Source organism: Morone saxatilis, unplaced genomic scaffold (genome assembly GCF_004916995.1).
Source record: "Morone saxatilis isolate NCDOM2014 unplaced genomic scaffold, NCSU_SB_2.0 Contig19, whole genome shotgun sequence".
In the NCBI taxonomy this organism is placed as follows: domain Eukaryota; kingdom Metazoa; phylum Chordata; class Actinopteri; family Moronidae; genus Morone; species Morone saxatilis.
The window spans coordinates 14,185,492-14,198,103 of NW_023339751.1; the positions used below are offsets into that span (position 1 = coordinate 14,185,492).

The 12,612-nt window shown below is 40.6% G+C and overlaps 2 protein-coding genes across 2 annotated transcripts; one reads left to right on the forward strand and one right to left on the reverse strand.

Moving 5' to 3' along the window:
• The first annotated feature begins 29 nt into the window (after window positions 1–29).
• Window positions 30–3,221, forward strand: agt (angiotensinogen). The gene is made up of 6 exons (XM_035663940.1): window positions 30–878; window positions 1,007–1,373; window positions 1,824–1,945; window positions 2,081–2,229; window positions 2,687–2,843; window positions 2,927–3,221. The coding sequence occupies exons 1-6, from the start codon at window positions 462–464 to the stop codon at window positions 3,116–3,118; spliced, it is 1,404 nt and encodes a 467-aa protein (XP_035519833.1). The 5' UTR covers window positions 30–461; the 3' UTR covers window positions 3,119–3,221.
• Window positions 3,222–3,226: 5 nt separating this feature from the next.
• Window positions 3,227–12,349, reverse strand: cog2 (component of oligomeric golgi complex 2). Its single transcript, XM_035663939.1, has 18 exons — window positions 12,188–12,349; window positions 11,651–11,812; window positions 11,070–11,135; window positions 10,899–10,979; window positions 10,606–10,709; window positions 10,385–10,493; window positions 10,039–10,218; window positions 9,804–9,928; window positions 9,348–9,474; window positions 9,087–9,226; window positions 7,675–7,736; window positions 7,428–7,579; window positions 7,099–7,284; window positions 6,876–6,948; window positions 6,306–6,448; window positions 5,870–6,009; window positions 5,512–5,695; window positions 3,227–5,420 (listed from the first exon to the last, which is right to left on the reverse strand). The coding sequence occupies exons 1-18, from the start codon at window positions 12,242–12,244 to the stop codon at window positions 5,322–5,324; spliced, it is 2,190 nt and encodes a 729-aa protein (XP_035519832.1). The 5' UTR covers window positions 12,245–12,349; the 3' UTR covers window positions 3,227–5,321.
• Between the last annotated feature and the right edge of the window lie 263 nt (window positions 12,350–12,612).

Below are 12,612 nucleotides of genomic sequence, written 5' to 3' on the forward strand. Positions count from 1 at the left end.
GTTTGATGACTGCTTGCGCTCAGTCTGAAGGCTGCTTTAACAATATCCAAATGAAACATCCATCTTATTTTAGTCGGTAAAGACAGACAAATTCACACACAGACGCACATAGATGAGTCTTCATTATCTATGCGACCTCTGCTGCAGAGGGTAATGCCTGCTCTCATTCACTGACCAGCAGGAGAGAGGACACACAAAGAGCAATCAATCCATCACTGACATGCTGCTCTATGTCCAATGTTCCTGCCAGCCAATCCTGTCAGAGACGGAAAACCAGATTTCTGACGAAAGCCACACTAATAGTGATGTACCATTCACAGGCCACCCAATACTGAGTGCTCACTAAGACTCAAGAGGCAGTTAATAGGTTGGTATACTGAATGTAATTCATAGTAAACTAGAAATATCTGTCTCCTTCCACAGAAGAAATCGTTTTAAGGTTACTACCAGCAAAAGGTAAAATGCAGATTCCACAGTCACCTCTTCTAGCTCTCCTACTCTGCTGCTACCTCTCAGGAAGCCAAGCTAACCGCGTCTATGTTCATCCCTTCCACCTCCTTGTCGCCGAGAATGTTACCTATGAGACCCTGCAGGGCCAGACGTCCAAGTCTCTGAATGCACTTCCTGTGGCCCCTCTTGATATTAAAGTCTTGACACCAGACAGCAGGGACCCGTCGGAACTGGATGCACAGAGGCAGAACATCACAGAGAGGACAGCGATTCTGGCAGGGCTGTTGAACTCTCTGGGCCTGAGGATGTACCAGGATCTCAGCAGCAAGCAACACAGGGGCAACATCCTCTTCTCTCCATACAACACCTTTGGATCCCTCGTCACCTTCTACCTGGGAGCCTCCAAGAAGACAGCGTGCTCGTTCCAGGTCTTTGCTTTTGATTTGTTCTCACTTTGGGGAAAGTCCAAAGAAATGATTGATATGGGCCTAACCATCCATCTGATTGGCAGGTCTTGTTCGTTCAAATTTAACCCAATTCACCCCTTTATTTCCAGTCTCTACTGGGCCTGAGCAGTGCCAATGACGGAGAGGACTGTGTCTATTTCGTGGACGGACACAAGGTTCTCAAGACCCTGCACAGCATTAACTCTCTGGTGGATGATGGACCGAAAGATGAAATCACTACCCAGGTGTGGACCTTCACTCGCCATGATGCTCGACTAGCCCAGGACTTTATTCAAGGCACACAGGAGTTCTCAGACACGTCGTTCATCCGTGGCGTGGACTTCTCCAATCCTCAGGAAGCCGAGCAGCTGGTAAACAGCTTTGTGGACAAGACCTCAGAAGGGAAGGTGAAGAGCATCTTCAGAGATCTGAATTCCAGCAGCAACATTCTGTTTCTTAGTTTCTTCAACTTCCAAGGTCTGTCTCTTCTGCTCATTTGTTTAGATCTCTGTTTAGTTAATTTTACAAAATACGCAGCTTGAGATTTATAATTTAAAGTCAAAACTCACTTTGTATTTTAGAGTGCAATGCAAACAGATACCACATTTTAGGACTTCACTCCTCATCACAATACCAAGATGATATGATGAGATGATACTCAAGCCTGGTGTGTGTACCAGGCTTGAGTATTTTAAAATGAAAGCATTTTTATTTTTGAATGTTTGTGGGACAGATAAAATATGGGTCTATTCATGATGAACATATGATCACAGTCAGATTTGCAATAAAGTTTCAGTACATTTACCATACAGTATACTTGTGCCAGTCAATCACCCTTAGAAACTGAAATTCTGCAGATAACAATGTGAATAGTATGCTGTCAACTACCACAGTACCTGATTATGTTATTTGCTTGTGCCTGTTCAGGCAAGTGGAGGACAGCCTTCCAAGCAGAGAGGACCCTGCAGGAGTTTCATGTGGATGAAAGAACCACAGCGATGGTTCCATGGATGACCCTCACGGGTCAGTACCACTACCTGGATGATAAGGTAAATCTTTGGGGTTTTTTTGTTGGCCCATTTGTGTATTCTGTTCACCACATATTTGCATCATTATTAAATGTACTTGGATGAGTGAGCTTGCTCGAATCTTAATAACTGGACTCCACTTTTGTTACCATGAAGGTACGGCGGTGCATAGTTGTGAAGCTGTCTTTGAGCAAACGGTCCTACATGTTGCTAGTCTTGCCTCACGAAGGGGTCAACATCCAAGACATAGAGTCTAAGCTGAACCCTGATGTCATATCTGACTGGCTGCAGAACCTCCAGGAAGTGTGAGAATTGCTTTTTTAAACCCTAAATCCAGACCTAATATCACCTATGATGCTTGATGTCCTTTACAATACTACAAGTTGACGGACTAGAAATCTGAGGCATATTTAACATGTGACTTTATTGCTCAACATTTTCAGTGGCCAATAATGTGTATTTCTGTTCGAATATCACCTTTTGTGTTGCATAGGTCATTCTAAGGTTTCAGGCCTATTTTGCGCAATTACAATTTATTGCATGATAGTTTTGTAATTGTTACTATGCAAGGTTGGATTATCATAAATTAGACATAACTTAGCTAGTACTATCAGTCAATCAATAATGTGTCATCATGTCAGTGTAGAGCAAATCGGGCTATAGATTTTGAGGGGAGAAAGAGTCAGGTATAGTCCCATTTCAGTTCAAATACTTTCTATCTTAAAATTCAATATCTGTCTCCCCTTCTGTCCATCCTTCCAGTCTGTTAGAGCTGTCCCTCCCAAAGTTCTCCATGTCTTCTGAGATAGATCTGCACACCCTGCTGACCAACATGAATCCAGTAGTTGAGAGCCAACTGTTGGGCTCCCAGGCTGAGTTCAGCCAACTCAGCGACACCCAACCCTTCACTATAGATAAGGTGAAGTGGATGAGTGGTCATCTTGTCATATTCTAAAAAAAAACCTGTTTATGTGTGTATCATTAACAGATGTCTCCTCTCAGGTGGTCAACAAGGTGAGGTTTGACATGTCAGAAGAAGAAGAAGCAGAGCCGCAGGACAACACCCAGGAAGCTGGCATCCCTCTGAAACTGTCCATCAACCGACCGTTCTTATTCTCTGTCATAGAGGGATATTCTAACACTATCCTCCTGCTGGGAAAGATCACAGACACTTTAAAGTTACATAGTGCTTAAAACCACCAAAAACCTCTGACGTGAAAAATGTCCAACATCCCAGGCCCATTTATTTCCAATGTACCTCATAGCCTACAGCTTTAGTTTCCGCAGGTGCTGAAATCAGTCACGCAACAGACATCTCATTTAGATCATAACCTTGTTTTTTAGCTGAAATAATGGCCATATGCAGTACATAAGAAATGAAGCACAACCTCACTCAAGAAGGATATATCAATATTCAACAGTGTTATCTTTCACCACCTTGCGGATTTATGAAAACAGTACTTATGAAACCTGTTACTTTAAGCTGAGTTGTTTTCGAGCTGCCTGTTAAAACTTCTAATTGTTTTTTTCTGTAAAATTTATTATAGCAGAGTTCTGTACAGTATTTTTCAGTAGAGTAGGTACAGTAACCACAATTCTCTATGATGAATGACTAATGACGTTGTATATTGTAACTAAGAGTTTATTTTTGTTTTGTTACAATTTGTGATTGCTGTAATAAACCATTTTTTCCCAGTATAATTAAAATGTCATTGTTTTTCATTAGGATTTCAGACAAAGTTATTACCATTTTAATGCTTCAGATGAGTCTTGTATCAATATGAACAGGTCCGGAGAGAAATGCTAACAAAATTGGACTGCAGATAAATGCTAGAGATTATTATTCAAATTCTTGAATTTCTCCCGCTAGGGATCAATTAAGGACACATCTTATAAACTTTCTGGTTAGGAATTATGCTACATTTATTGCTGACAGTGTGGAAATTGATTTAGACAATTTATTTTTGGAACCATGTCATAAACTGTTGTTAAACACATAACCTTTACATCACGTAATAATTTTTCCAAAATGTTGCCCCTTATTCTTGTTCACAAAAACTGAAATTAATATATAATAGTAGCAGTAACATTAAATACTACAGAAATAACTTTTCAACTAAACAGATTACTTACTTAAAGATTACTCAAATTAAAAAAACTCCATGTCTAATAACCGTTCATACCGAGTGTTGAATAGACATTTAAAGCACTGTTTATTGTATTTCGTTTTTATGTAGCCATCTCCGAATCTGTGACGCCTTGGTGAAAATGTGGTCACTGTGGTAGTAGTATATACTTTATATTACACCTTACTCATAAATATTAGAAAATATGTGAATAAATTTATGAATTGCTCGAGGCAAAATATTCATTACCAAATTTTAGTTGTTTTCTTTGATTTAGATATTATAAATCCTGCTTTTATATTAATGCATGAGTAAAAATAATCTAATGTTATTATAAATGGTAGTATAACAGTCATAGGGGACATTTTTCTGCCCTGGGTACTTTTAATACTTGAGGTACATTTTTCTGATTATACATACATACTTTAAGTAACATTTTCAATACAGTACTTTTACTTGTAAAAGGAGCAGTACGTTTTACAGTGGTGGCATTATACTTTTACTGTAGTAAAGGATCTAAATACTGCAATGCTAATTATATTTATATTTAAATACACAAATTCAATACTGTATACAAAGTTATTTTATTCCCAAGTTATGTTACATTATGTTAAACATATATTATGCCACTTCGTTCTTAACAAAAATGTACATGTACACACTAACAGACTTCTTATTATATATATATATATATATCTTATTTGATATTAATCCTTCACCAAGTAGCAGAAATTAGACAAATATTGTGTGATTGACATTCTCTCTTCACCACTTTGATTTGAGACTTGTTTTACCCCACATTCTGGCCCGAATTATGATCAGTACAAGATCTTTCTATATCACCCGGCATTAGTCATTCTGTGAAAAACATTTCATGAATAAAGTACCATTCAGTCCCTTTTGATCACATTGTAGAACCAATGATGATTCGGTCTCACCCACAGACGGTAGTTTCTCTCCCAATTCCAATGACAATTAACATCTTGATGTACAGTAACTCTAGCAGGTTCCTGCTGTTGAAATGTTCGTGCAACGTGGCTCTTAACAATGCATTAAACAAAGATGTTTTTGTACAAAAGGTTGAAAAGGGATTTCAGTAGTGTCAGTTTTTGTCCTACATTCTTCCTGGTCTGATCGTCATGAACTGTTACCAGACCATGACTTTGGCCTGGACTGGGACAAATGTTTTCTTTTCCTTCAGAAGTCTTCAGGAAATGCAAGGAAAGAGTGCAGTACATTAATGGGTTTCTTTCTACTATGGAGTCAGCATTTTACTGGTTCTGTTCAGCAAGCTCTCTGGCCTCTTTCACAAGGTCCATCAGAGTAGAGAACATGGAGATGTCACTTGGCTGCAGACCCATCTTCTGGATCTGAGACACACAACAGTACAGAGCAGGGTAAGAGAGAATGATTAAACATATTTCAGATCACAGTGGAGTTTGTAAAAAGAACTGCACTAACCTGTTCCCCCAGGTATTCCACATCCAGTGCCAACTGAAGTCGGATCTTGCTGTCGTCTGTGGGTCCACCGTTTGTTCCGGCTGTGGTAGTCGTGCTTGCACCTTTTCTGGCTTGCTTCAGTCGCTTCAGACTTTCCTCCATCTTTCTCACTGAGCTCAGAACTTCTGAGATGGTCTCATAGTACCTGAACACAAGAAAGATAGAAAATCAAAGTGGAAAACTTTAGAAAACGAAATACAATTTTCAGAAAAGATGTTATCAATTATATTAAATGGAATAGCTCATTCATTCTTCAACACTGGTACTATATTTGGAAGTGTGTGTGTGTGTGTGTGTGTGTGTGTGTGTGTTAGCTTACCTCTGTGTGCAATCAGACAGTGCAACTCGCAGCCACTCTAGTGCCGTAGAGGGGGTGACCAACCCCGTTGAGTCAGTCAGCAACTGATGTAACGGGCGTAAGGCGTTGTCCATGTAGGCTGATGCACGCACTGGCAGATCCTGTTCAAGGAGGAAGTAAAATGTTGAATGCACAGCGAGGTCTATGTATTTGTGTTTGGTACAGTAGTATCAGACCAATCGGTGTCCTTTAAGAAGCTCTGGGGGTGGGCTGACCTTTAAATATAGCATTTCTATCAGGAAAAAAAATGTATATGCCACAACACAATACCAAGTAACTGAGCCTTCGAGGTTTAGTCTAACTTTGACAAACAGCGCTTCCCATGTTTGCTCTGAGATACAGTATGTTATATGATGAAATATTGGAGAAACACGCACATGTTTGCAGCTTGACTGACCTTATTAGTCCTGCGGTAGAGTCGTGGAACCTCAGAGGCACTCTTCAGGAAGCGGCAACAGCGTTCAGTCAGATGCTGGGTCATCCTGGTATTCAGAGTGGGAATACTACTTGAAAGGCAAGCCTTAGAGTCCAATAGTGCATCTGACAGAAAAGAGAACACTAGTAAATGCAAAAGTACACACAAGTTCTGAGTTATCCTTGTATTGAGGGCACAAGCAATGAATGATTTTATTTTGTGACTTTTGAGATACTGTCTTTGAAGAGATCATGTTCAAAAGCCTGCTGTGAATGTCAGTGAACACTAGAGTTATGTGTCCCTTGGCATGTTTTCAATAAAAAAAAAGGCCACAACAGAAATAGTGCAGTAGTCCCTGCCGATTACAAGAGTATCCTCAAAAAACATCCAGTGCTTTGCAGCAGTTTTAAATACAAGTACATACGAGCGTCATAAAATCCTCTTGCGCATTTGTTCCTCATTTCCTGACAAAACATTGCAGAGTAAGATCAAGTAAACACTGCAAAGGAAGTGAAAAACTACAATTACTTCCATATGCACTGGGTAGCTTACCTTCCACAGTAGCAAAGTTTTTGAATCCGATGGCTTCTAACCGCTGTCGGACCATTTCTGCCAACTCTGGTATCTAAGAGAAGAGCAGGCCATCAGTGGAAACTGTTATAGAATTCTCAAAAACTGACAATTTGTCACTGGTGTAAAATTAAGACTAAGATTAACCCCGTAAGTCTGAAATGTAACATATGTAAATACATGTATTTAGTTTGTGTGTATGCACCTGTTCCTGCAGCTTTTGGATGTCAGCTGCAATGTACACCAGCTGTTTGGTAGACAGGGAGGCAGGACTCCCACTCTCACTGCCGCCCTCATCCATTGATGTTCGGCTGGAGGTGGACGAGGCTGAGCTTGGCAGAGGCCTGGTTGGCTCTTTGGTCACCTCAGAGGGTGGCGTCTTAGTCAACACCTGTGCAAACACCGACCGAGATGAGGAACAAGAGCAGGCAACAGGACGTGGCTATTTGTTTGCATAATGCTTTGTTGGAATTACTACTCTTAAAAAATAATCTTTAAATCATTATGGTCCTCCTCTGGTTTATTTAAGTTTACCTCATCAAGAAACTTGGCGTATCGTGCGTAGAGCTGCAGCGTAAGCTTCCAGAAGCGATGGGCAAGAGGTGATAAGTAGATTTTGTCTGACCAACATCTCACTAGGCAGGACCACAACACCTCAGATACCTGCAGATGGTATGCACTGCCAGCTGGACATGAACAGACACGGATATACATATATACAGTTACTGCAGGCAAAGTTTTAGGGGCACACTGGCATTCTTGATGGAGAATATATTCCTACCTGGAGCTGCCTCTAGTCCATCACTTATGGAGTTCTCCAGACTTCCTGCTATTTCCTTGTACCTAAAAACAAGGAGAGACACACAGAAAGGGGAAGGACAAAACAATCAATGTGTTATCAGCTTATTTCTTGCATAAGCTCTGATACTCTGAAACAACACTGTATGCGCTGGAAATTATGGACTTTCCAGACAAAGCTGAACTGACCAGTATTGTGAAATGAGAACACAAGCCCTAACCTGTACAGTGTGTACGTGTTTGTGGGGGTGGGAGGAGTTTGACAAACAGTACACAACTTCTCTACTTTTTCACACAAATCAATGGCCATTCAGTCAAGGTCCAGTGTCATGTTTATGGGATATGTTTAGTAATACGCTGACACACATCCTCAGTTTACATTTTGCTTCTTGTCATCATTTTGCATGAAACTCACACCCATAAGCAATTTTCCAGATTCCAGTAAAAACAAGCTTTGTTCAACTTTGTGAACATCTGCCAACTTGTCTTTTTTCCCCTTAAAAATGCTGACAGGCTGCAATTTTGATGAAAGCCTGTCTCTTGAGTGATTAAAGCAAGGCCAATCTTCAATGTACATGCTGCGCAAAAATTCCAGCTTCACTAATGACCATTTAGCTTGAAGAAACAGCTTGACATTTTGGGAATACGCTTGTGCTTTCTTGCTCAGAGCTAGATGAGAAGGTCGATACCACTCTCAAATATAAATACAAATACAAGCTACAGTCGGTAGATGGCTTTAGCACAAAAACTGGAAATGGGGAAACGTATAACCTGACTCTGTCCAAAGGTAACAAAACCTACCAGCCCGTCTAGAGCTCGCTAATTACTGACTAGTTATTATTAACATGTTACGTCATTTGTTTAACCCACACAGTAAACTAAAAGTAAAACTATGAAGTTTTGGCTTGACGGGGGTTGTGTGAGGGACAATTTCTTGGCCAGGCACAGTGACTTCTCAGAGTCTCTCTGGTTGCCTGGCAACCTCACCATGACAACAAAACTCCAGAAAGTCTTGCCAATATGCCTCATCAGAAGTGCTTGTTGGATGGTTGTATAACTTGAGGAAACCCCTTCCCCCACAACTTTCTGGCATTAGATTAGAGGGAGCTGTGTCTGACCTTTCCTGTAACTCTACTCGCTTCATGCCATGACTGGCCAGCTGTGTGGAGGTGACAAAGGAGTCATCTCCTGGGAGGCATACATAGTGTTGCATTTAGTTGTTCATGTGAAAAGTGAAATAGTGAAAAAAAAAAAGTGCAAACCCTGGCTCTTTTCTCACCTCCACATAGCTGGCCAATCATGAAATGAAGTGGGTGTGAAACAAACTGTAATGTACATCGTTTAATCTACAGGCTGTCGTATGTATAGTATAGATCGTATTGAGGTAATATGCACCGTAGTTGAAAGTAGACAGGTAGGTTCCATTTGTTGTGGAAGCTGATATACGACGGGTGTACTCTCAGTCTCTTCACATTGGCCTGCGAGCTGCACTGACGCTCAAACTTCCGCACAAAGTCCATACTCGCGCTATAACGCTAGAAAAGAAGAGTCAAGAGAAAACACACACACACTGGTAAAACAACTCAATGTAATCTTATTTGACAGCATACAATAAATTTAAAGTGAATGCATACAAGAGTGTCACTGTGGCTGTACCTCATAGAATATATCAGGGTTTCCAGGGTTGAAGAGGTAGGCCAACCTCTCCTCTATCCCTTTGATTATCTCTGGCCACACAGAGTTCACCAGGAAATCATAACCTGGAACTATGTCAGCTTTGTCACTAAGGAGAGAGAGAACATCAGCACAAAAGATTAATTTCATGAGCACAAGGAATAACAGTTATTATTTTAGAAATAAATCTTTGAAGGCCAGCAGACAAAAAACTGTCATGAAGCTGACTTTATGTAGAAAAAATATGTTGGGTAAATGATGCATTTACATAAATATACAAATAAAGCATAATAAATGAATATCAAAGTGTGTGGTCAATGTGCTAAATGCAACAGGTGAAAGCAGACAATTTGCTTTTCGAGTAGACGCAAGAGGACTTTGAAACATATCAAAGAACTACTTGATTAGTGGATGCTTTGAATTAATTTGCATAAATACCTGGATATGGCTCCTCCAGTCACTTCTCGAAGCTGTCTACAGTGATGAGGAACAAACTCCAACAGTCTAGAGTACATCATCTGGAGACCATTTGGACTGGACTTCACCACCTCTTCTACTATCACCTAAAAGGAGGCGAGGAGATGAGAAATGTATCAATTAATGTCTTCAAAAAAAAAAAAAAAAAACATTCCTTTGGATCTACACTATATAAAAACATGTATGGCATGTTTACCTGGTCCATGTATGGTTTGACCAGCACCTGTCCTACCAAGGCCTCAGCATCTCGAGTTTTATCTATGGTGGCATATGTCCTCAGGCAGTGACGCACCATGTCCACGTTGGATGTTTGCAGGCCCTCTATCAGCAGGCCCTCCAGAGACTGCTGCAGCATGGAGGTGATCCCTGCGATACGCTGGAAGAGGACAGAACTGTGTCACATACACAGCTAAGAAATTGAAATATTCCAACCGGACTGATGGATTGACAGAAGAGCAGCCAGACAGACAAACTGACTGACTGACTGACTGAGTGGCTATTGGTTTATCAGCTGTCTGACTGATCAACCTGTTAACACTTACAGGTCTAACTTTGTCCAGCAGGGGCATGCCTTTGCTCTGTACAGCGTGGAACTGCAACTGGTTGAATTCTGTAGCAATCCTCTCCAGGATCTGACCTGCTAACAAGGGACTGTACAGTGACAGACAGACATTAAATGAAATGCAAATACTGAAAACTGCCATTACTTGGTAAATAACCTGTCGGCATTCAATGACAAATTATCTACCAGGTCTTTTCCCACCTGCTGATTTCCAGAGAGCTGGATTCCTTAGAGTTCTGGGAGTGGAGGATCTTCTCAATCTTCTCCACTGAGCGCACCACCTGAATCAGCCTCAATACACACACCTGATGGATGGGATAGTAAAAGGAAGACGGTAATAAATGGAGATCGTTTATGATCTGTTTATGATTGTACATTTACAGCAGGTTAATCATCTGTATCTGGATGTGCCATACTAGACTGTCTCAGAGTACTGTAAAGGTGATCATAAAATATATTTACAGATGAAAACTAAATTTGTGGAGGAGCCAAACCTTTTTTTTCTGCAGGTCATCCTGTTTGGACAGCTGGCTGTCTATAGCCTGAATCACCTCACTCACACAAGACCGCAGACTCTGCAATAGAGAACAGCCAGAAACACGCATGAGCACTCAATAAGGCAGGAATTAATTAAAGCTTAAAGTATACTTAATCCGAACACATACCATAACCTCCTCTCGTAGCTGTCCCAATGGCACAGAAAGCTGATTGAGAGCTTTGTCCATCCCCACCTGAGATGAGGGAGCAGAGATTAGAAACTGTGTGGGATGTTCCCTTTTTATTTTTCAAGCGCATATCAAGAGCCCATTTAAACTGATGGCAATACTGAAACTTGAGAATACAAATTAAATAACAATCAACCAATATGTTTTTGACTTTTTGACATAATACGTCACATAAACAAATATTTTGTAGGAGAAGAGACTTAACAGCAGAGCAAAAAATCCAGTTATCAATGATAACAGTACCAGTAAATGTACCACAGATATCAAAACTGACAATTATTATTTCATATACTGATAAATAAAAGCATGAAACAACACTATATTTTATTCAAATTAAGACTAAATTAACTATGATGCAGTTTGCCAACATAACACCAATAAATCTCTGATAATAAATCAACTAAAAGCAAGGCTTGCTGAGGTCGGGCTCCAGAGCATATAGCAAAAATAATGTATCCCATATTCATCAAAACATTTTACAATAAAGTGGCAAATGGGCAACTTTAATAACAACAACTTGCCAGGTTAGTGGAGAGGTTAACAAAGTCTGCATAGTCCTTATTGATGAGCTCCACCATGGCCGTCTTCAGCAGCTTATAGTAGAGCTCCAGGTCCTCTCTCATCTCCTCCAGCTGGACCTGCTTCCGACACTCAGACACAAACTGGTCAACGTCGAAGTCATCCTGCACACAGACCACACACTTAGATATTATTTAACAGCACTGGGGAATACAAAGACACCCGGTATCACTAACACAGGGACAGACAAGGTGCGTCAGAAAATGGAGATAACACACTGGACTCATTAGTTTACGTCGTTTGCTGCTAGGGATTATGATGAACGGACAGTAAGGTTTAAAATATGTACATAAACAACATTAACCACGGCTGTGTTTTAAGTTTAAACACTTATTAACTGGATTAAATGTCTATATATTCAAAAGGTACAAGAGAAAAGTCAATAGGAACAGCCATTGACAGTCAACTAGCTAATGCTAGCTAATTCAGCAGTGTAAGATATCGTGGAGTTACTAAACGTAACGTTAACCGAGTCTTACCTTCATAAAAACATCCTTATCGAAGCACAAAGAATCCGGTCCCTTCGGTAGATTCATGTTGGATTATTAAAGCACAGCTGCAAACATACAGAGAACAGTCAGCAGCCTCCAGCGAGCTGCTTTCACCAAGCTTCCGCAAACATGGCAAACGCACCAACGAGGAAGAAGACTACAGCGCCCCCGTGAGGCAGCGAGCGGTCACTGCAGACATAAAGGAGGAAAGACAAGAAAGACAAGTCGGTGTCCTTGTGGCCAAAATGACCCTGTCTTAACACGGAGCTCATTACCAAATATGAATGATCCTGCTGATCCATAATGGGCCTGCCAACCAGAACACCCTGACTGTTACAGCTCAACTCACGCTGCATTACATTTCAGAATCAGAATCAGGAATACTTCAGAATACTCCAGATATACAAACAACA

Excerpts from the sequence above, each read along its gene's own strand:
- agt (XM_035663940.1), top strand. The coding sequence starts at position 462 with ATGCAGATTCCACAGTCACCTCTTCTAGCTCTCCTACTCTGCTGCTAC. Across the intron at positions 1,946-2,080 it reads ACCACTACCTGGATGATAAG|GTACGGCGGTGCATAGTTGT; the intron begins GTAAATCTTTGG and ends GTTACCATGAAG. Across the intron at positions 2,230-2,686 it reads CTGCAGAACCTCCAGGAAGT|TCTGTTAGAGCTGTCCCTCC; the intron begins GTGAGAATTGCT and ends CCATCCTTCCAG.
- cog2 (XM_035663939.1), bottom strand. The coding sequence starts at position 12,244 with ATGAATCTACCGAAGGGACCGGATTCTTTGTGCTTCGATAAGGATGTT. Across the intron at positions 9,929-10,038 it reads TCAAACCATACATGGACCAG|GTGATAGTAGAAGAGGTGGT; the intron begins GTAAACATGCCA and ends GCCTCCTTTTAG. Across the intron at positions 5,421-5,511 it reads TGGAATACCTGGGGGAACAG|ATCCAGAAGATGGGTCTGCA; the intron begins GTTAGTGCAGTT and ends TGTGTGTCTCAG.